The sequence below is a fragment of the Peromyscus californicus genome, unplaced genomic scaffold (assembly GCF_007827085.1).
Source record: "Peromyscus californicus insignis strain IS unplaced genomic scaffold, ASM782708v3 Scaffold_11__1_contigs__length_118956290, whole genome shotgun sequence".
NCBI classification, from domain to species: Eukaryota; Metazoa; Chordata; class Mammalia; order Rodentia; family Cricetidae; genus Peromyscus; species Peromyscus californicus.
The window spans coordinates 82,919,833-82,943,678 of record NW_026294402.1 but is presented as its reverse complement, the minus strand read 5'-3'; the positions used below and the strand labels follow the sequence as shown (position 1 = coordinate 82,943,678).

Genomic DNA, 23,846 nt, shown 5'->3' with positions numbered 1-23,846 from the left:
TTGCAGGAGAAAATCTTTATTTTCAGTGTAGTTAAGTTTAAATGCTGAATTTTAAAATGGAAATGGCTAGTAGAGTACATCATGGGAAATATTACTAGATTTATTAAGATACCACATCTAACAATCACTTTATAGTTATCACTAGGGAGATCTGGGCGTGGTGGCGAATGCAGAGGCAGATGGATCAGGCCTGATCTGCAGAGAGTTTCAGAACAGCCAGGACTATACAGAGAAACTCTGTCTCAAAAACCAAGTACCAGGGCGGAATCTTGGTGCACTCCTGTAATCCTAATACCTGTGCAATAGAGGTTAACCTGGGGTACATGGAAAGACTGAACTTAAAACCAGCACTTAGAATGTTTAAATATATCCTGAAGGACATTTTATTACACAAATTGGTACTTCACTGAGCAAAGCAGATTATTTTGAAGTGTCTAGAAATAAGACCAAAGGTTCAGAACAACATTTTAGCATAGGGTTTCACAATGTTTAGAAAACCACTGAGTTGTTTCTTTTACATTTTACAGCTTTCATATTTTACCAGATAATGAGGCTTCAGTTTTTTACTGCTGCAGGTAGCTTTCAGATTTGATATTTTGGGATTTGATGAGTGCTCGTTTGTCTTCTGTGGAATATGTTTCTTTATACTGCTCTTAAACTGATTAAAGAGTAATCCCTTAATTTTTTTTTTTCTTTAAATGTGGACATTTTTTAGGTTATTCTTGGGACTTCCAGATCATTATGTTAGGCTTACGATTTTTATTTTGCTGAATTAAGATTTTTGAATATAAAAATCTCAGTTATTTCTCAATGCTAATAGAACTTACTCATCCTTCCACAAAGCTCAATTAGCTCAGTCTGTATGTGTACATACACCACGAAACTCAAGAGGAAACTTGGATATCTGACAGTTGGACTGGTGTATTTATATTCATAGGGATTCTCATTCTGGCGACTGATTTGGTCTATACTTTCTTTTGTTTTGTTTTTTAAGACAGGGTTTCTCTGTGTAGCTTTGCGCTTTTTCCTGGAACTCACTTGGTAGCCCAGGCTGGCCTCGAACTCACAGAGATCCTCCTGGCTCTGCCTCTGAGTGCTGGGATTAAAGGCGTGCGCCACCACCCCCCAGCTTGGTCTATACTTTGATTTCTCACACAAACTGACAAGATACAGGTTGCTAAAGCAAAATACTTGGCTGCTTCTAAATAGTCATGGTTCCAGTGAATTAAATAATTCCCACCAACTTTAGTATTTTTAGGTGAAATCAGTAAAACCTTTTAGTCATGGGAACTGTTAGAAGCACCTATGTATAGTTACATACTTAATTCCCAGACTCGAGTTTTCATGCCTGCTGAAGACAACATGGTGTTAAATTGATAGTGTAGTGTTCCATATTCTATGACATGTAGCTTCTTGCATTTTAATCAAACTTTTCCTGCTTAATCTTTCTTTATGCTTTGTGTTGTGAAGGCTATTCATTAACCAGCATAATATTTCAAGTACATTGCTGTTCCTTAGTTGCTCTTCAGGGAAAGAGTTTTTCAGTAAGGAACCTAACATCTAGTCCTTTTTAAAGGAAAATGATCAAGCCATAGAGCATTACTGTTACTCCTAAATTGCTGTGATAATGTTTTGAGTTGGGAGTTGACATGTCATGTAAATGCCAACTAATATTCTTGTAGAAATTGTGTATTTTATTTTCTAGGATATATGTTTATTTCAAATATCATGAGGTTGTAGACAAGTTTCATGAAATACAATGGTGATAATTTATTGAGCTTGATCTGGAGATTTAAGGCTGAACCTCTCATTTTGTCTTTGAGACCGAGTCTCACTGTATAGCCCTGCTTAGTCTGGATCCCTCTGTTTAGACCAGGTTGTGCTGGAATTCACAAGAGATTGACATTCTCTGTGCTGGGACTAAATACGTATGCTGGCACACCTGGACCAACCTCCTTTATTTTATTGGTAATTAGGATGTTTCTAAACAAGTATAGGTTAAACAAAAATTCCAAGTTTTAACATGCTCTGTCCCCGATGTATCAGTAACTGCACCCCTCACACAGAATAAACAATGTTTATTGAAACTTATCATACTCAATAATTAGAGTTGTACCTGTTTCTGCTGAGTTTTCTAGTATTAGAATGATGGACATTTAAGTGTGGTTTCTTCTCACTTGTTTTTTGTAGCTATTAATAGGATGTTCGCATCCTTATACAAAACCTGGGTATTTGTCAAAGGTTTTTAGCCTTTGTAGTGTTTCCTTGTTACTGAAATCAGTCTTGAACCACCCCCACACCTTCCCCCTCATCTCCCAGCCGGGTGGTGGTAGCACACACCTTTTAATCCCAGCCCTGGGGAGGCAGAGCCAGTCCAATCTCTGTGAGTTCCAGGCCAGCCTGGTCTACAAAGCAAGATCCAGGACAGACACCAAAACTACATGGAGAAACCTTGTCTCAAAAAACCAAAAAGAAAAAAAAAAAAAAAAAAAAAAAAGAACCCCGCCCCCAGCACTTCATAGTTTTCCAGCCTCTTATCACACATGTTTTTTGTGTTTTCCCTATTTTATTTTCCATTGTTTATAGTACAGCTTTATATCATAAGTATTTCTTAAGTTCAGGGCTTGTTTGATTTCTGTATTATGTGTAAATCTCGTAGTTTTATTATCAGAGTACTTTTATTATATCACCACACCCAATCATAAAATATTCTTAAACATTTGGCTGGAGTGACAGATACGTTAAATTTCTAAAGAGAATAAAAAATACAGTTTTAAACACAATAGCACTTTGTAATATTAAATGCAGGCCACTTACGGAAACTGCAAGTTTAAGTAGACTTCAGTTTACTAATCATCAATGCATCAACTACTATCTGCTTTTGGATAACATTAAAATTTTTTGTATGATTATAGTTTTTCCTTCATGTATGTCTGTCCAACATGTGCATGCTATGTTTGAGGAGGCCAGAAGAGGGTGACATGCCCTATGCCCTAGAACTGGAGTTACAGATGGTTTTGAGTTTCCATATGTGTTTGGGAATCTAACCCTTGTCCTCTGGAAGAGCAACCAGTGCTCTTTAACTGCTAAGTCACTTCTCCAGCCCCTTACATTAATGTTTTTCATGTTTCAGAATTGTGCCACACTTCAAACTACCTTCTTCAGACAAAAATCTTACAGGCATATCAAAACTGTGAACATAAATCTTGAGAATCTGACATTGTTTTCTTGGGCAATTAAGTGGGTTTTCATGTGTGTTATGTATGCTGTCTGTTTTGAGGGGGAAAAAGAAGCACTTTGTAAACCTAAAGGTATCCTAGAGGAAAGCCATAGTTTTAAAACGTGGCAGAATTTTACTTGAATCTTCAGAACCACTTAAATTATTACAGAACCACTTAAATTATTACTGATTCCTTTTAAATTGAATTTCTTGCAGTTCATGTGCTAATTACATCCCTAGTTTTCCATGATTTCTTTACAGTTACATAGGGAAAGTAAAACAAAAACAAAACAGGAAACAACTGGAATTTGCCTGTGACTATACATTTAAATAATTAAGTCAATTGTGTTTTCAACATCTTGAGGACCACCTAGTGTTTGAAAGGGTCTGTTAGGGATGGTGGCAATATAGGTCTCAAGTTGAAGCAATGAATCCCCACAGAATGGCTCCATCACTGATAGCATCATCGATTCTGTAAGCATTGTTAAGAAAGCTTAGCTATTTAGCCTCAAGAAATAAAATTTGATCCTACATTATTCAGTGTGTGCACTTGTGTACATCTATAGTAGAAGTAACTGAACTGTTATCCAAGCACCTGGAAAACCACAGAACTCCTAACTCTTGAGTGTAGGCTGTGAGACTGATTTCACTAAAAATTAGGATCTTCATAGTCTTGTGTGCATGTGATCTAAAGAAGAAGCACACATCTAAATCGTAACTGCATTTTAAGTTTTCCAGTAAATACTTTTCAACAAAAATTTCCAAAATAACTTTATTCAAAATTTAAATTTGGATATACTATGTTGGATTTCTTCCAACTAGAATAGACTTACCCATTTTTTTTAAGTAAAGGTAAAAACATATTTAAATTATTTAGTTAAATCCTTACTAGTAGAACTATACTTAAAATACTAATTTTAGAAATATTCACTATTTTTTTGTTTTTGTGTCAAGGACATACTGTGGCCCAGTCTAGCCATTGTGTAACCAGGATGTCCTCAAGCTCAAGGCAGTGGCTCTTGCTTCTTCCAATTGCTGGGATTCCTGCTGTGAGCCACCACATTTGGTACACCAAAACTCTTAATTGTGGGATGGTCTATAGGTCCCATGTCAAAGTTCCTGCAGCCCCCCCTTTGGGTTTGTTTGCCCAGTGTCATAACTGGTCTAAGGAAGCACTATGTACACCACAAAGTCCTCGAAACTTGTGGCATTCCTCCTCTGCCTCCTGAATACTGGGATTACACACTACCATCACACTTGGCTCAAAGTGCTTTAAGTTGTATGAAATACTGATAGGGTAAGAACTGTTAAAAACTTCTAAAATATTTTTTGTGTTAAATATTTAAACTACAAAGATAGCTTATGTAGACATTTAAGCATTTGAAGTAATACAGTAAACATTTTTCTTTTTTATGACAAGTGTTACTATAGAGTATTTAAGAAATAAGACAAATATACATTGTTAATCTTGTCACAAGTTAGTGATAATAGATTATAAGTGCCTTTTCCAATCTAGTATTTTTTAAGTAGGTGAGTTGATATGTTTTCCATTACCAGGCAGTTACATTTTCTAAAGTTATGAATCACACTTAATTGCATAACAGATTTTAGAAGCTAGCTTGTTATAAGGTAGAAATAAATCAAATGTGAAATATTAAATTTTCTGGTGCTAACCCTAGATGGGCATAGAGTTTTGGTGGTGGTAGGTTAATTTACCCAGGGAGTATCTATACTTGAGCCACTGATTCTGTAAAGTTGTAGTTCTTGGTTTCTTCCTAGTGGAGGTTTGCCTCAATACCACAGAAATGTTAAATATGAAAGTAACACTTTTTGGTGGTGGTGGGGTTTGAGACAAGGTTTAACTGTGTAACCCTGGCTGTCCGGGAACTCGCTTTGTAGACCAGTGTGTCCTGAACTCATCCTCTTGCTTGCCTCTTCCTCCCAAGTGCTGGGACTAAAGGCATGTGCCACCACCACCTAGCTGAAAGTAACACCTCAGAGCTCTAAAAATTACTGCGTTTCTCATGAGTGAATTAATCTGCATTTTAGTTAGTTTTTTTAAGGACTTGAAGTATACTTTTTTTTGTGTGTAGATTTTTATATTCAGATGTTGATATATAGTTTTATGTTTCAGGGAGAAAGACGGTATTGACAATAAAGTTAAAATTGTAAAAAATGAGTAAAAATACTTTAATGATTTATGACTGAGTAGGGAGGGGGCTTTAAAATAAATGTAACTCCTGTGATGAGTCTGAAGGGAGGGACTGGCTTCTAGGGATAGAGTATGCTATTATTCTATTCCTCATGTGCCCAATTTGTGCACATGGTGGAATTATGTTAAAATGTGTTTTTCATTTAGCATCAGGATTAAGTACACATGAGCTAGGCATTGTGTGTCTTGCCTGTAATTACAGCCCTAGGAGGCTGAGGCAGGAAGATTGCTGGGTGTTCAAGGCTGGACGCTGTCTTTAAAAAAGTACATGTAATGTAAACTGGGACTTAGTACTACCTCAGACTCCTGTACACTACTAGGATATGCTGGGAGGATGAGAGAAATCAGGTTTAAATTAAGTGGAAACATTAGGTATTTTATTTAACTTTGCCTAGTGATTAATTATAAGTGAGAATAAACATAGTTGCTGTTTGTGCAAGTATCTTCCCAGAGGCTTTTCCAGATCCTGACCCATTAAAAATTGCCCCATTACCTGTTGTTAAGGGGGAAAAAAAAAACTATTATAGCCTTTAAATCTGCCCTGTATTATTTATACATTACATCTTTGTGTGACTTGTCTCCCTCACTAGATTGTAAGCCTTTGGAGGTCAGAAACTCAACTATTAACTCATTGTATCTTCCACCACATCTAGCACAGTGCCTTACACTTATTTGCTATTCAATAAATATTCGTTAAAATAATGGACATACTATTGAAGTTTGATGTCTATGGGCCTTTAGATGGATTATCATAGTTCTAAACACACCTCTAGTACACAGTTGCATTATTTATAAAAAAAAATATGCACATTTGCAGAGCATTGTGGCTTACGCATGTAATCCTAGCACTTGAGGCTGAGGCAGGGTGATCGTCAAGTGTTCAAGACCAATGTGTGAGACAATGTTGCAAAAATCTTAACATAGTGGCCTTGCACAGCCTATGGTAATAGTCCAGGGCATATTTTGAATTTTCTCCCAATAAAAAGAAACTGTTTCAAACTCTTCAAGTTCTAAATTTTGGGATTAAAAACATTCTGGTTTTGCTTTGTATTTTACACCTACAGTACACATTTCATGTGTTTAATAGTCATGGGGTCAGAGACCACCAAAATAGACTGCGTAGATTCGGTGGGAGGGGGATAAACTTCTCTAGAGATTTCATGTTTTCATCTAGACCAGTGGATTAGGCTTTAATTTTCATGATTTGAAATCCAAAACAAATTCCTTGTATTAATGTGTAATGATGTTTAATAAGCACTTTTCACCAGTTTAATCTTCACACCTCATTAAATCCATTATAGAGATGAGAATTCAGGTGCTGAAGTAGATAAATTTACTGTTAAGTAACTTAGGCAAGACATTTCCTAGTTGCACTAGGGAGCTTAACATTTAATACAAGATTAGAATGACATTTTATAGACGTAAGTGTAAAGTGAATAGTACACTGAAGAAGCAGCATTTAGTAAAGGTTAATTTTCTTAGATGAAATGTGTATCCTCTTGATTTTATTTGTAGATTTTAAAGAATCAGGTAGGGTATTTAGCTTAGTTGTGCACTGATTACCATGTTTGAGACAAAGTTCAATCCTTATTACAGCCAAAATTCTCTTACGGAGAAATTTCACTGTTTTCTAATTTTCAATATAGGAAAATCCCCTAATTCATTCTAATTGCTCCTACAAAGAATTTAGACAAATGATGGGAAGTTGTCTAGTTTGAACAGAACTGAGAACATTTTGTTGAAAGTACATGCTGGCTCTTGGTCAAATTAATTTCAGAATAAGCCTTGGAACCAAATATTTTACCAGATGTTTACCAGCAAAGATCAAACTACTTAGATTCACATTAAGTACTTCAAGGATAAATGAAGATTAATTCAACATAACCTTGTTTAATGGTTTTCTATTTTGGTACTAACCCTAGTGTGTTTCTATAAAAAAGAGGAATATTTTGCAGTGCTGGAGAATAGACCTTTCACATATTTAGCAAACACTCCACTATTGGACTGTGGTCTTTTGATTTGAGAGAGGGTCTTTGCTATGTATTCTAGGCTGGCCTGAGATTACTAATCTTCCTGCCTTAAGTGCTAGGATTACAGTGATTTACCATGTCCTATGGAGTTATAGTGTAAAGTTACAAAAGTGAAATTAATGTTAAGTATTGCCTTGAAACAAGTTTTAAGGTTTGCATGAATTTATAATATTTAAAGAGTAGTTAATGGTGACAGGCATACTTTACCACTGGAAATGTTAACTACCATCTACAAAGATGGTATGTATTTTGAGTTATTTAATGTCCTTTGGCCCACAAGTAATATCAAAGTTAATTCTGAAGAAGCTAGGAAAACGTATAAATTTCAAGAACAAGGATTTCAATGAAATTTTAATGCTTAGCAGTAATAATGGGAAGAAAGGATGGTGCTTGCTGAAAAGGAAACAAGTCACTAAGGATGACCCACCTTTTCAGAATGTTGGGGAAATAGTGATGAAGCTGCACACACTTAAAAAAATCGTATAAGGAGCTTCTGTTTCCCTGCCTTGGAGGGTTAACGTTCTAGGGATGAGAGATGACAGGTCACATGATGGCACTTGCCAGCGTTAGGATAGCATGAAATCTTTGTTTCTTCAGGAGCGATCCGGAGTAGGGTCTTGTTTGTTCCAGCAATGTGACTATACCATAGTTGAAACTAGAACACCTACGCTATGAGGATAATGTATAAGTTAAATTTAAATGCTTCGCACGGTGCTTGGATTTTTAGCTACTACAGAATACGAACATTAAAATTTAGAATGAGATTCTAAAAGGGAGTACCTAGTCTACCAACCTGCTTCCATCCTACACGGGTTTGTGACTAAGCCTGCCTGGCGAGGTGACTCTGGGTCCACGTTGGAAGTGACATGGCTAAGACGTTGGTGTTCTGCAGTGGGTGGCGGCCAAGTGGGCTGTTTTTCCCCACTGTCATAATCCCCAGTTTGGTCCCCTATAAAAAGCGGACTCCAAGACGTCCTTCCCTCCTTTCCCTTAGGCGTGGCTACAAGAATCGAAAGGGTGGGGCGGCAGTGTACGCTATAAGGACTACACTTCCCAGAGGGCTTCGGGTGCCGCACTTGGGTGCTGTGCATAGGTAACCTTCCTCCACTCTTCCGTAATCCGGCCAGTCTCGATGGTCTAGGTTTTCCCGGACTTCCGGATAAGCCAGTGGGCGGCCGGACCAGTGTGTCTCGGTCTGAGCACTCCCAGGTCCTCCCGCAGGGTGGCGGCGGTGGACCTACTGCGGTCTTGCGTGTGTTGGGGGCGGTGGCTGCGCACGCGCGGCGAGGGTCTCGGGGCGGGGCCTGGTGCGGCTGTGAGTAGAGGCGAAGCTGGGTGGTGGGTGGCTATGTGGACCCGCCGCCGGGCGGTGGGGGTGTCCTCCCCCTCGGCCTCTGAGGGCGGCACGTCCTCCGCTGCATGGACCGAGATGGGGTCTTGGATGCGGACGATCGCGGGGAGGCTGAAGCAGCGGCTGCGGCTGGACGTGGGGCGCGAAATCTGCCGCCAGTACCCGCTGTTCTGCTTCCTGCTGCTCTGCCTCAGCGCCGCCTCGCTGCTCCTCAACAGGTACCTGCCGTTGGCCCCGCGGAGGCCGCTCGGGAGCCCGCGGGCTGTGCTGGGCTGCGGGCTGCTGACAGCGGGCGAGAGCCAACTCCGCACAGTGGCCTCGGGAGGGACGGCCGAGGTCGCGCCCGGATATGCGGGCTGGCCGGCTGCCCGTGGGCCGGGCATCCTCCGAGGTTACCTAGCGCTGAACCTTTCTTTTCTGACCATTTCTCAAAATCTGGGCCTTTATCGCCCATTTTTTCACAACCGAAATATGTATATTCACCTCAGTTCGAGACGGTAAAAGGCGATTCAGTCACCGGAGGGAGGGTTTAAAGTCCTGTTGCAGCCGCAGTCCCAGGCGGAACCCTTCTCTTTTGCAGTAGTATATACACACACTCGCGGGCACACACCTTGGTGGCCACAGTTTCATCTGTTTTAAAGATTTTTGATCCGAAATCAGAAAGCGAAATAATACCCATCACATATCTACAATATTCTTGTTTCTCTCTCTTTAAGAGCTGAAATAGTCTGAAAAGTTAAAATGATTAAATTGAAAATTTGAGGTCAGGTCCCGCCCCTGAAACTTGTAGATTTCCTTAGTTTTGCCGTTTCCTGAAGTAGTATCGGTGCAGGGGATAGTAGAAAAGATGTATACTTAAGAACATCATGTTGTTTCCTCTGATGTGTCGAGCAGTCATTTTATTTTCGAAGTCGTTCATCAGCAAGCATAACAATGGAAAGCATACACAAGGGATTTAACTTAGTATTTTCACTAAGGCTAACCATTTCCAGTGACTGTGACAGCAGTTTTTGCTTTGTTTTCATGGTGGCTTTGTTTGTTGATTTGGGGCTCAAGTAAGTAGACTTAAGTAGTGATTACTATGTTTTTTTTAAAAAAAGTGCCTGGGTTGTGATGGTGAGGTATTTGTTGGACTGTGGAAGAAGTGAGATCGTTTAAACAGTAAAAATTATTACTACCATTCTGTCCTCTGAAAGGCATTCCAAGCTAGACTAACAGGTTCAATTGAACTAAATGTAAACTACAGGATTTAAGTTTTGTCCTCAACTTTCTTCAACAGGAATTGAAGTGTAATTCCTCTCTAAGGTGGGACAGTCATTAGTTGAGAGCATATTGAACTAGCACTCTGAGGTTATCAACTTAGGAAGTCATAGCATTTAATATTATATGTTGCTAAATCATAAAATGCTGTCTGGTGTATGTGACATAGGATCTGTACCATGAATTTTGTATTATGTAAAAAAGGGAGAAAGTACACATATATTTTTGTCTCTGATGTGGGCATGTTTATGAGTGAAATTGTTTTTGCATACTCTTTTCCCATTTGTTATTGTTGAATCAGCTAAAGTGACTTTAAATATCACAGTGCTGTCTTTTTATTTTGTTATTTTATGTAAAGGGGTGTTTTGCCTGCAGATATGTCTGCACCACGTGCATGCAGTGCCGATGGAGGCCAGAAAAGGGCCTTGGGTCTCCTGGAACTGAAGTTAGAGAATGTGGGTGTTGGAATGGACCCTTCATTCTCTGGAAGAGCAGCCTGTATACTTAACCAGAGACTATCTCTCCAGCCTCCACAGTGCTGTCTTTAAATAAATGGTTAGAGAGCCTCTTTCAGGAGAAGTATTAGGGAGGGTACAGAACAGAGTGAATAATGTACTTTTTTATAAATTTTCTTTAAGATGTGTACTGCTGTGTGTGTGTGTGAGAGAAAGAGAGACAGAGAGACAGAGACAGAGAGACATAAACATATATGCTGTGTATGATTAGGTTGTCCTTGGAATGTCATATGAGAAAACCTGGTCCCTTCTGCCAATAGGCACTAATAAGTTCATTTACTCTATGATTTTTTTTTGTTTGTTTTTTTTTGAGACAGGATTTCTCTGTGTTAATAGGCCTGGCTGTCCTGGAACTCACTCTGTAGACCAGGCTGACCTCAAACTCACAGAGATTTGACTGCCTCTGCTGCCCAGCTTTACTTCTAGCCTTTTGAGACTTCTCCACACTCCTTTCTCTCCTGGCTGCACCATTTTGCAATCCCACCAACAATGGATGAAGGTTCCCTTTTCCCCACAGCCTCAGCAGCATTTGTTGTCAGCTGTTTTGTTGATCTTTGCTGTTCTGGCTGGTTAAGATGAAATCTCAAAGTTGTTTTGGTTTGCATTTTCCTAATTGCTAAGGATGATGAACTTTTTTTTTGTGATATTTGTTAGTCTTTTTCCTTTTTTCTTTTGAGAATTCTCTGTTCAGGTCTCAGGTCCATTTTTGGATGTTTATTTTTTGTGTGTTCTTTATATATTGTGGATATTAATCTCAGATTCTCTCCCACTCTGTGGGCGTCCTCCTTACCCAACTGATTGTTTCTTAGCTGAATAGAAGCCTTTTAGTTTTTAAGTTCCACTTACCAATTGTTGGCCTTCACCTCTTAGGCAAATGGAGACCTATTGAGAAAGTTCTTTTCTATACCTATATCCTGCAGGGTACTGTTTTCTTCTAGCAGTTTCAGGTTTCAGATTTAAGTCTTTTATCCATGTGGAATTAATTTTTTTGGAAGGTCCTTGATACAGGTCTAATTTCATTCTCCTGCATTTGGACATCCAGTTTTCCCAGCACCATTTGTTGAAAATGCTTTCTTTTGTGCAGTTTATTTTTGGTATCTTTGTAAAATATTAAATGACTGAAGTTACATGTACTCAGGTTTGGGTCTTTGATTTGTTCTCTTGGTCTATTTGTCAGTCTTTGTACCAGTTCCATATTGTTTTTATTATTGTGACTGTAATATATTTTAAGATGTGGAACTGTAATCCCTCCCACATTCTTTTTTTTTTTTATCCTCTCAAGATTGTTTTGGTTTTCCAGGGTCTTTTGCAGTTCCATAAGAATTTTAGGATAGTTTTTTTTTCTACTTCTGTGAAGAATGAGAAGGGGATTTTGATTGAGATTGCATTTGGTCTGTAAATAACTTTTGATAGAATGGCCATTTTCACAATATTAATTTTACCAATCCATGAGCATGGGATATCTTTCCATTTTCTAATGCCTTTTTCTATCTCTTTCTTCAGAGCTTAATTTTCATTGTAGGGGTCCTTCACTTCCTTAGTTAGGTTTATTCCTAGGTATTTTATTTTGAGGATATTGTGAATGGGAGTGTGTTTGTGATCTTCTTTGTATGTTTCTTCTTAGTGTATAGAAAAGCTGTTGATTTTTGCAAGCTGATTCTGTATCCTGCCACATTGATGGATTTGTTCATCATTTCTAGAAGCTCTTTAGTAGAAATTCTGGGATCTCTAATAGATAGTATGATGTCATCTGCAAATAGGGATAGTTTGATGTCTTTTTTCCCTATTTATATCCCTTTAATTTCCTTCTCTTGCCTTACTGCTGCAGCTAGCACTTGAACACACTGTTGAAAAGGCACAGGGATAATGACATCCTTGTCTTGTTCCTGACTGTAGTGGGGTTGCTTGAAGCTTTTCTCCATTTAGGATGATGTTGGCTGTGGGCTTCCCCTTTATAGCTTTTACAGTGTTGGGGTATGTTCCCTCTAGCCCTACATCTTCTAGGACTTTTATCGTGAGGGCATGTTGAATTTTGTCAAGGGCTTTTTCTGTGTCTGTTGAGATGATCATGTGATTTTTGTGCATCTATGTGGTTTATTACATTCATTGACTTGCATGTGTTGAACCATTGCTGGCATTTCAGGGAAAAAACTAAATTGGTTATGGTGTAGAATCTTTTTGATATATGTCTGTATTCTGTTTGCAAGCATATTATTGAGCAGGTTTTTTTTTTTTCCCCCTAAGATTATATGGCCTGTAGTTTTCTTTTTTTGCTGTCTTTACCTGGTTTGGGTATTAGAGAAATTAGTGACTTTGTAGAAGGAATTCGGAAGTGCTCCTTCTGTTTTTGTTGTTTTTGAATAATTTATGAAGGATTGGCCTTTGGAAGTCTGGTAGAATTCTGCTGTGAATCCTTCTGGTTCTGGAATTTTTTTTTTTTTTTTTTTTTTTTTTAAAGCTGGAAGGCTTTTTACTCCTATTTTAATCACCTCATTTGTTATGGCTCTTTTTAGGTTTGTTGACTTCTTGGTTTAATTTTGGTGATTTGGCTGAATTTAGAAATTCATCAATTTCTTTTAGGTTTTGCAGCTTAATAGAATACATATTTTGAAAATATTTCCTTATAATATTCTGAATTTCTTTTGTGTCTGTTATAATGTTTCACTGTTTTATTTCTGATTCTGTCAGCTTGGGTCCTCTCATTCTTTCTTTTGGGCAATCTGTCAATCTTGTTTATTTTCTCAAAGAACCAGGTCTTAGATTTGTTGATTCTTTATATTATTTTCTTTGTTTATATTTCATTGGTTTCTGCTCTGATTTGGGCTACTGTTGTCTATCCTTTTACTCTATGAGGTGTTTATTGTTGAAGCTAAAATGGATTTCTTGTAGACAATAGGTAGATTTTGTTTGTTTGGTTTTTTTTTGGTTTTTTTTTCCGTTTTTTTTTCGAGACAGGGTTTCTCTTGTAGCTTTGCGCCTTTCCTGGTAGACCAGGCTGGCCTTGAACTCACAGAGATCCGCCTGCCTCTGCCTCCCGAGTGCTGGCATTAAAGGCGTGCGCCACCACCGCCCGGCTAGATTTTGTTTCTTGATCCTTTCAATCAGCCTGTGTCTTTTTATTGGGTAATGGAAACCATTGATATTTAAAGTTATTATGGCAAAGTGTGTGTGACTCATCCTGTTGTTATGTTTGGTGGTATTGTTTGTATACTCAGTGATACTTTGTATTTTAATGTTTATGCCTTTGTATTTTTATTATTTTTTTTTTTACAGTGTCTCTGCTATGTTCATTCCTCTCTTCAGCTAAAATATTTTGTTGTCAAACCCACAAGGGTGATCAGACAAGGCCAGAGGACTGGATGTATGACCAGGGCTGGAACTGGCAGATTGGGAATGATGCATGGATTGGGAGGGTCAGCAGATCCACAGGTCTAGACCCCAGGGAAGATTGTGGGAGATCTGGCTCGGTGAAGAGGTTGGATAAGGTTCAGAAAGTACCAGGCTAGACCCTAGAGAAGAATGTGGAAGAACTGGTTGGGTGGAGAGGTTGGATGAGGTGCAGAAAGTACCAGGCTAGACCCTGGAGAAGGATGTGGAAGAACTGACTGGGTGGAGAGGTTGGATGAGGCACAGAAAGGACCTGTGAGTAGTGGCAGATAAGGCAGTCCTTTAAACCTATAGAGGGAATGCTGGTAAGATGGCTCTGGTATTAATAGCATTTGCTGCTCTATTATGAGGACCAGAGTAGGATACCAGCACCAAAAATTGGGCAGCTCACAAACTCCTGGAATTCTAGCTCTAAGAGAGCTGACATCTTTTTCTGGCCTCTATGGGCACTTGTACATACATGTGTACATATCCTCATTCATGTCATGCATATGCACGCACACACTTAAATCTTTAAAAATTCTTTGATAAAAAAAATGGAGCAGGGCACTAGAGGAGCTGTAGAGATAACTCTGTGGTTGAGTGCTCGTTATGCATATGTGGGGATCATCAGTTTAGATCCTAACTCCTCTAATAAGCCAGGCTTAGTCCCATGCCCATCACCTCAGCACTGAGGTAAATGGACACAAGAGGATGGCTGGGGCTACTAGCCTAGCCAAAAAGAACCAAAAACCCCAAAATGGAGAGCTTCAAGTTCAGGGAGAGCCCCTGTCTCAAAAAAATAAGGTAGAATGTGATAGAGGAGGACACCTGATACCCTCCCCTGGCATCCCTCTATGTGTGTAAGTGTGCATATACTACAGTCACATGTATACATCCACAAACAAACAAACAAATAAACATTCCAGCCTTAGGGACTACAATAAAAACAGGGCCTCTGTGGCTCTGTGTTGGTGTATCTCATCCTGTCCCCAGAGGCACTGGCATTGTCTCTGCTCCTGTGCCCAAGAAGCTACTGATGATGGCCAGTATTGATGACTGCTACACATCATCCAGGGGCTGCACTGCCACCCTGGGTAACTTTCCCAAGGCAACCTTTGATGCCATCTCTAAGACCTGCAGCTACCTGACCCCTGACCTCTAGAAAGAGACTGTGTTCACTAAGTCTCCTTATCAGGAATTCACTGACCATCTTGTGAAAACCCACACCAGAGTCTCTGTTCAGAGGACCCAGGCTCCAGCTCTGGCCACTACAAAAGAGTTTTTATACAAGAAAAATAAAGTGAATTAAGTCTGAAAGCGAAAAACTGGTTTTCCCAGGCGGTGGTGGCAAGTGCATAGTCCCAGCACTGAGGAGGCAGAGGCAGGTGGATCTCTAAGTTCGAGGCCAGCTGGGGCTACAGAGTTGAGTTCCAGGACAGTCAGGGATACACAGAAGAACTGTGTCTCAAAAACAACAACAAAAAGTAAAACTGATTTTCTAGTAATTGTAAATAGACTCCTTTAGAGGTTGGTTGATTTTACTATTTTTTCTAAGAATCAGCTTATATTTGGTAAGTTTGCTTGCGGCTGTTGTTCTTCCTATTGTTTTTTGTTCTTTACAGTTTCCTTGCTGTGTACTTGGAATTTCTTTTTATCCCCTAGCATTTGGAATGCTTAGCTTGTTTTGAGCCAGATAATTCCTTGTTGTTAGGGGCTTTCCTGTGCATTGTGGGTATTTTTCTAGCTTCTTGATGACAATAGTGCTGTGCTGGGGTTCGTCTCAGAAGGTGCTACAGCGAAATTGTCTGTACACTGCCAAATGCTGCCTGGCAGCCCGATCATCCCTGGGTCGGAAGCGCCAGCTTGATTCTTTTAAAGCTATACATTTCTGGTTTAATACGTTAAGGCTAGAAAGTTTCATCTTAACGTCTTTGTTCTAGTTGATTTTAGTTATAGCTAGCACTAATGAATGTAGAGTTTGCTATCATTCATTCTAAGTATAGGTCTTCTTTATTTATTTATTTTTTTGGCAGGGCCTCAGGCTAGGTAGACCAAGCTGACCTTGAACTCTCTATGTAGCTCAGGCTGGGAACTTCCTGCTAAAGGATTTTTTTTATTTTAAGAGATGGGGCTTTTACTGTATTTTCCAGGCTAGCTCCAAACTCCTCCTTTTGCCTCAGCCTTCCAGGTAACCAAGACCACATGCATGTAACTAGTAGTGGGTTCTACAGTTCTTAAGTTGTAATTTAGAATTCAAAAGCACTCTTTTTTATTTTTATTTATGTGCATTGGTGTTTTGACTGCATGAGGGTGTCAGGTACCTTGGAACTGGAGTTACAGACAATTATGAGCTGCCGTGTGGGTGCTGGGAATTGAACCTGTCTTCTGGAAGAGAAGTCAGTCTCTTAATCACTGAGCCATTTCTCCAGCCCTCAAAAGCACTCTAAAAAAATTTTTTTTTTCTAAATTAGGTACCAAATTACATTTGGTAACCTGAAGAGACATGAGACTATTAATGGTGTTTATTTCTCAGTGATTAATTTCTCACTGTTTATATAATTTATTACAGAAATGAGGTTGATATATGATGTGAACACTTCATCAATATCACTTGGGAATATATATATATATATATATATATATATATATATATATAAAATGCCGTAATTATTCATTAATCTTAAATTTCTGAATTTTGGATTATACATAGTTGGAATGATTTTGGGGAAATGGGTATAGTTACTACTTACAAATGTAAGATTTACTTAATTTTTTTTTTTGTTTAGATGTACAGTATACTTCTTTAGTTCCATGGGAAGTTTGAATAAAGGAAACAATTTAGGAAGGTGAAGCATGAACTGGAAAGGGCTTCAGAGATTTTGTAAACACTGGAGCCATAGTGGTTTTCTGAGGGGTGTGTATTGATGTTTAATTACTGAGTGAGAACTTTCACTCATTTATTGTACACAACACACACACACACACACACACACACACACACACACACACACAGAGCACGAATCTTAAATGGTTCTTATTAATAAAAACAAACCTGGAGCCAGGTACTGGGGTCAATGCTGGAAGATCAGAGAAGCAGAACAAGCCACAGCCACCTCGCCTCACCAATTCCTCAGCTGATCCTGTTTCCTCAAACTGGAAGCCTCTGAGTCCTCATCCAGAATGAATCTCAGCTGAACTGCTGCTAAAAGCCTAAAAGACCAGGCTTTAAGTTCCTGGTTCTCACGCCTTAAATACCTTTCTACTTTCTGCCATCACTTCCTGGGATTAAAGGCTCTTGTTACCATGCCTGGCTGTTTCCAGTGTGGCCTTGAACTCACAGAGAACCAGGCGGATCTCTGCCTCTGGAATGCTAGGATTAAAGGTGTGTGTGCCACCATTTTCTGGCCTCTATATCTAGTGGCTGTTTTGTTCTCTGACCCCAGATAAGTTTATTAAGGTGCACAATATTTTGGTGAACACAATATCACCCCCCCCACACACACACACACACACGGGGAGGATAGCTTTTGGGAGACAGTTCTCTCCTTCACTGTGTGAGTTCCATGGATCTAACTCACGTAGTCAGGCTTGGCAATGGGCTCCTTTTACCAGTGGGCGAGAGCATTGTTAGTAATAGGCACAGAGTGGATGTTTCTCAGGTGTAGAATTCAGAGCATGGCAGTCAGGTGGTTTCACTAGCTGGGTGGCCTGACCTTTTGACTTACTTGGTCACTGTCTATAAATAAAATATTAGCATTTCCACATTTTTTCCCATCTTAGCTGCTGCATCACTCAAATTCTGAGCTCTAGGTCTCACAATTTCTTTTGCAAGTAGAAAGATATGAGGGAAGAATCTGGGATGCACATGAAGCCCAGCAGGATGCTTCCCTTCTCTCATGGGTCCCAGCCCCGCAGTGCTGTCTGCCTTGCTGAGAAATAGTTGCCACATGTCTTTCATCTACTTTCATGGTTCTTTGTGATGGGAAGACAAGTCTGATACTGCTTACTCTATCAAGGAAGCATAAGTCTTTGAGCTTACTTGCCATCTGTTTTCTCATTGAGGACATTCTCCAGGTCAGCTGGACTCATTTATACAAGACTGGCTTCTGTTTTAAATTCTGCTATCAAACTAGGTGACCTCAGTGCTTGAGTGAGCAACTGTCAGATAATCTAGTCTATATCAAGGTGACTCTTCAGTCTTCCATTTGTTTGACCATACAGTGGACCTTGCTGTCACTTAGAAAGTACTCCTAAGACTCAAATATCTTGTGATGGTAGCACTCAGGAGGCTGAGGCTAGAGGACCACAGGTTTAAAGCCAGCCTGGGCTTTGGGTTCTGCACTCTGTAGCAAGACTTTTTTTTTTTTTTCCCAGGTTTTTTGAGACAGGGTTTCTCTGTGTATCCCTGGCTGTCTTGGAACTTGTTCTGTAAACCAGTCCGACCTCAAACTCACAGAGATCAGACTGCCTCTGCCTCCCAAGTTCTGGCATTAAAACTGTGCACCACCACCTCTGGACTAAGACTCTGTTTTTAAATAAATAAGTAAAATGAAAAGTTGTACTGTTGACTAGTGTGCATTTCTCATTCAGTCAGTCCTGGTGTCCTGACTCCTCTACTGTCCTCCTAGCCATCGTCCTCTTCTATTGTCATGTACAGTTTAGAGTTTGGAGTCCTGCTAACGCAGATCTCACGGCCTACTACTTCAGCTAGTCCACTTCAGCAGCTTTCAATCTACTCACTTGACACAGTCCACATCTTCAGTAAGGGAGGGGGGTGTCTAGTCTCCTCACTGCCTTGGTAAAATCAAACGTAAGCTCAGGGGGGAAAGGGTTTATTTCAGCTTACAGGCTACAGTCCATCATTGAGGGACGGCAGGGGAGGAACTCAAGCAGGACCTTGAAACAGAAACCATGGAGGAATACAGCTTGTTGGCTTACGCTTAGCTACTTCTCTGTTTAGTTAAAAATTAAAAAATATTATTTTAACATGTATGTCTGTATGCCTGTGTGAGTTTATGTACATCACACACGTCATAGCCAAGCAGACCAGAAGAGGGTGTTGGATCCCCTGGAGCTGATGTTATAGATAGATTAGAGTCAGGTAGTGAGCTGCTGGGAATGGAATGTGGGTCTCTGCTCTTAACTCCTGAGACCTCTCTCCAGCCCTCTGTATTTTTTTTTATTTTAAGACAAGGTTTCTCTGTGTAGCTTTGGAGCTAGTCCTAGAACTCACTCTGTAGACCAGGCTGGCCTTGAACTCACAGAGATCTGTCTGCCTATACCTCCCAATTGCCAGGACTATTTATCTATCTATCTATCTATCTATCTATCTATCTATCTATCTATCTATTTATCATGTATACAGTGTTCTGCCTGCATGTACGCCTGCATGCCAGAAAAGTGTACCAGATCGCATTATAGATGGTTGGAAGCTACCATGTGGTTGCTGGGAATTGAACTCAGGACCTCTGGAAGAGCAACCAATGCTCTTAACCTCTGAGCCATCTCTCTAACCCCCAATTGCTGGGATTAAAGGCTTCCTCTCTGTATTTTTTAAACTCTTCCTTTTCTTACTGGGTCACATCATATATTCCTATGACTTTAGTGGTTTTTTTTTTTTTTTCTAATTTCTAATCCTTTGTTTTTAACTAATATTCTCTGCAAAGAGTTACCATATATAGCCATTTGTAGGCATTTTTCTGTGGCACATGCTAAGACACCTGAAACTTGGCCAGTCTAAAGACTGATTTGTTTCTTGAAGGCTTTTCTTTTTGTTCATACCTAACCAACTACTTCAGTTTTTTACATTTTTCTTCTGTTTGTCAAAAGAATCAGCTCCTTTTTTCTCTGTCTCTTCCCTGGTGAGGGTCCTTATCTCCTCTCCTGGATTATTGCAACAGCTTTGACATAGCCAGTTTATTCCTAGACGAGGCCAATCTCTGTACTGCAGCCAGCGTGGACTCAGCGTAATGCTGTCCCTTTCCTTCCTAGGACTTCCATAAGATTGTTTATCATTTTCGTAGCATCACTAGGACTTACTTGTGCTTTCTTTTCATATTTTCTTTTTTCTTGTCCTGTGTATTTGCAGTTGTCCTTCGTCTTTACTGTGTATTTTTGATTTCATTTATTATTTGTATGTATGTGTCAGATATGTAGATGTGTATGGGAGCTCATAGCACCTGTGTGGAGGTCAGAGGACAACTTTGTGAAATTGGGTCTCTCTTTCCACCTTTGTGTGATTTCCGGGGATCAAATTAGGTCATTATGCTTACACCATCAGGAGGCAAGCACGTTTGCCTACTAAGCAATCTTCCAGGCCACTTAGGACTTTTGATAATAGCTAATACAAACTCAGTTTGTACTAGATAATAGCTAATACAAACTCAGTTTGTACTAGGTTTGGCCAAGAGAATACTAAATAACAGAATACTGTTAACTAGGCCTCAGAGAAACACGGAACAATATTGAGAATATACTACTAACACCTTCTTGTGCTAGATGTGGTGGGGCATACGTTTGATTTCAGTACTTGGGAGACAGGGGCCCATGGATCTGAGAGTTTGAGGCCAGGCTGGTCTACATAGTAAGTTCTTTGTCAGCCAGCACTACAGAGTGAGACCCTATTCACAAACCAAACCAAACCAAACAACAAATCTCTTCGTTTACTCTCCTGGGTTCTCCCTGGAATGTGACTTCATTCTCTCTCACTGCCATTTTTTTTTTTAAGATATATAGCTGTCAGTTATGAGAGCATTGCTTGAGAGGGGAAAAGACTGATTGTACCCTAGTTTAGGGTACTAGTTTCTAGTTCACCTTATTTATTTCTTTGCAAAAAAAATGTGTAACAGAGAGTAATTTGAATTTAGTATATGGAATATCTTCTCTGTGTCTAATGGCCAAGCTGATTGTACCCTAGTTTTAGGGTACTAGTTCTAGGGTACTAGTTTGTAGTTCACATAGTTCACATTCTTATTTATTTCTTTGCAAAAAATTATAAATAGAGAGTAATTTGAATTTAGTATATGGGATATCTTCTCTGTGTCTAATGGCCAAGCTTCTAAATGTGGATTGATTTCATTTTTTCACTCACTGTCATAACATATTTCCCAAACTTCCTTAAATGTAAAGATTTTTGCCAAAATCACTTTGAGATGTTTTCACTCTTTGTTGCTAATATTCCTGTCACCATTTGAGCCCAGGCTGGCTAAGGCAGACTTCCATCTCCCAGATGTTGGGATCAGAGGCATGCCTGGTTAATGTGCTGTTAGAGAGCAAACCCAGGGTTTCCTGCATGCCAGGCAAGTACTCTACCAGCTGACCTACATCCTCAGTCCTGCTTATCTAGAGTCTTTAACAATAGCAGTGTCCAATTCCTGCAAGGACCTATTTCATTTGTAATTGCATTTTCTTTGATCTGAATTTCACTTCTAGCACTATTGCTGCTCATTTCCTGTTCCACTTTCATGTAGCATGAATCTTAAAGAGTCTTATTAATAAAATCAAACCTGGAGCCAGGTACTGGGGTGGACACTGGAAGATCAGAGAAGCAGAACAAGCCACAGCTTCCTCACCTCGCCAATTCCTCAGCTGATCCTGTTTCCTCAGACTGGAAGCCTCTGTGTCCTAATCCAAAATGGATCTCAGCTGAACTGCTGCTCAAAAGCCTAAAAGCTTAACCAGCTCTAGTTCCTGGTCCTCACGCCTTAAATACCTTTCTGCCTCCTGCCATTACTTCCTGGGATTAAAGGCGTGAGTCACCATGCTTGGCTGTATCCTTGAACACACAGAGATCCAGGTGGATCTCTGCCTCTGGAATGCTAGGATTAAATGCGTGTGCTACCTCTGCCTAACCTCTATGTTTAATATTGTGGCTATTCTGTTCTCTGACCCCAGATAAGTTTATTAGAGTGCACAATACTTCAGGGAACACAATACCACCACATTTCCCCTTTTTTGTCTAAAATGAATAAAGCTTATAACTAATACAAGAAAAACTATATCCAATAAGTATATACAATATATACAGTCAAGAATTACATTAATGACGTCGAGTCCATTAACATTTGACAGATTCAGACAAAAATTCTATTATATATATTAACAATGTCCTGTCCAGTAACATTTGATAAACTCAGACAAAAAATTTCATTACTTATCCTATTTAAAACAAGTGGTTCCTTTTTAAAAGTAGATTCAATAATCTCCCTTTTTATCTTAGTGTATCTATATTCTCTCTTTTTTCTTTTCATAATAGATTCAGTAATCTACCTTTTGTCATTTTTATATCTTCCCCTTTTTCTTTTTAGAGTAGATTCAATGATCTACCTCAAATCTATATTGTCTTTTTTCTTTTTTAAACAAAAACTCTGAATATAATCTCTTTTTTCAGCGTTTTTCCTGACCATTAACAATTAACAACTTGTAACCCACCATGATAAACAATGACAATTATCCATAATCCATTGAATGACCAAAAAACACCCACCCCACCTCTTGGGAATATGGGTATAGTTTTCTTAAAATTACTTCCTGCTTTCTAGGGATGAAGGCATCTTTAGGGAATCTTGAAAAGAAAATTTTTGGGTTAATTGTCAAATCCTGAGAGGATTAATTGTATCATTTGTCCAGTATCTGCATAATGGGAAAATGCAGGGCTTGTCTCAAAGTTCTTGCTCGAGTAGTCTGTGAATCTGGATCATCTGAGCTAACCATCTCAAAATTGTCCTGAGTAGTTTGTAGTCCAAAGTCGATCTTTTGATGGTGTTAATTGACTTAATGGCTTTACCATAGTCTGTAGATGTATCCAACCTTCTTATTAAATAAGAAACACAGAACCAATGCAAAGAAGAAAGCCAAGAGGTCAGAGCTAAGAGCTAAAACCTTACCCTTCCTCCTGCGGTGGTCCTACCTCTCCGAACCAGAGCTACCCCTGTGTTAAAGTCTTTATATAGAGTTCCTGTCCTGCCTTCTCATTGGTTGTAAACCCAACCACATGACCGCCTCCTCACAGCCTGTCAGTATAGGCCTCCAGGTTTTCCATGATTAGTATTAAGATTAAAGGCATGTGTATCCAATAATGGCTGTATCCCTGAACACACAGAGACTTACCCAGCTCTGCCTACCAAGTGCTGGAATTACAAGCGTATGCTACCACTGCCCTGCTTTCCTATGGCTTGCTAATAGCTCTGACCCCCGGGCAACTTTATTTATTAACATACAAATAACATTTTAATACAAATAAAATATCACCATATTAGTCCATGTGGAGTCATCGTTGTGGGGTCTCGTCATCCTTTTGAAGATTTCAAAGTTGCTGTTAGGCGTGGTCATAGATCCCTTTAGAATTTATTTATTTGTTTATTTATTTATTTATTTATTGTACCTCCTCTGTGGTTTGGAGAAATCACAGTCTGATAAATGTCTGTCTCTCAGAACCATGAATGTTCTTCCCTAGAAGAGAATATCTTCACAGCAATTTCTCCCCACCATTTGTCTTGCCAAACTTTTCCAAACTGACCTTTGCCGATGCTTTCTTGTAGCATGATGGTCCTCGCAATTCTTCTCTGAACAAGCGGTAGTAAACCCTTTGTCCCAGCACGAAGAGAAGCAGCCAGCAACTCGGAGCAGCAGCCGCTGCCTCCATGGTCCCACCGCCACTGTTTGTGGCTTGGCTCCCTCCTTAGCAAGCCTCCCAGGCTGGCCTGAAACTCGGGATCCTCCTGCCTCTGCCTCCTTCAGGAAATCCTACCAGTGTGCTCCACCACAACTGGCTGAGGGTAGCTCAGGTCTGAGCTGGGGCCTGCAAGGCCACAGGCAAGCGGCTTTTTCATGAATTCATACCACGAATGTTGGGTGCCAGATGTAGCATGAATCTTAAAGAGTCTTATTA

At 39.6% G+C, this 23,846-nt stretch overlaps 1 protein-coding gene across 3 annotated transcripts in view; it reads left to right on the top strand.

The window, feature by feature from the left end:
- The first annotated feature begins 8,698 nt into the window (after positions 1-8,698).
- Positions 8,699-23,846, top strand: part of Snx14 (sorting nexin 14) — a 67,437-nt gene continuing 52,289 nt past the window's right edge. Inside the window, exon 1 of one of the 3 annotated variants that reach the window (XM_052716197.1) lies at positions 8,699-9,031. In XM_052716197.1, coding sequence (XP_052572157.1) covers positions 8,811-9,031 — 221 coding nt within the window. In that variant the 5' untranslated portion in view covers positions 8,699-8,810. The remainder of the gene's footprint in view (positions 9,032-23,846) is intronic. The other 2 variants (XM_052716188.1, XM_052716181.1) reach the window with 2 other exon arrangements.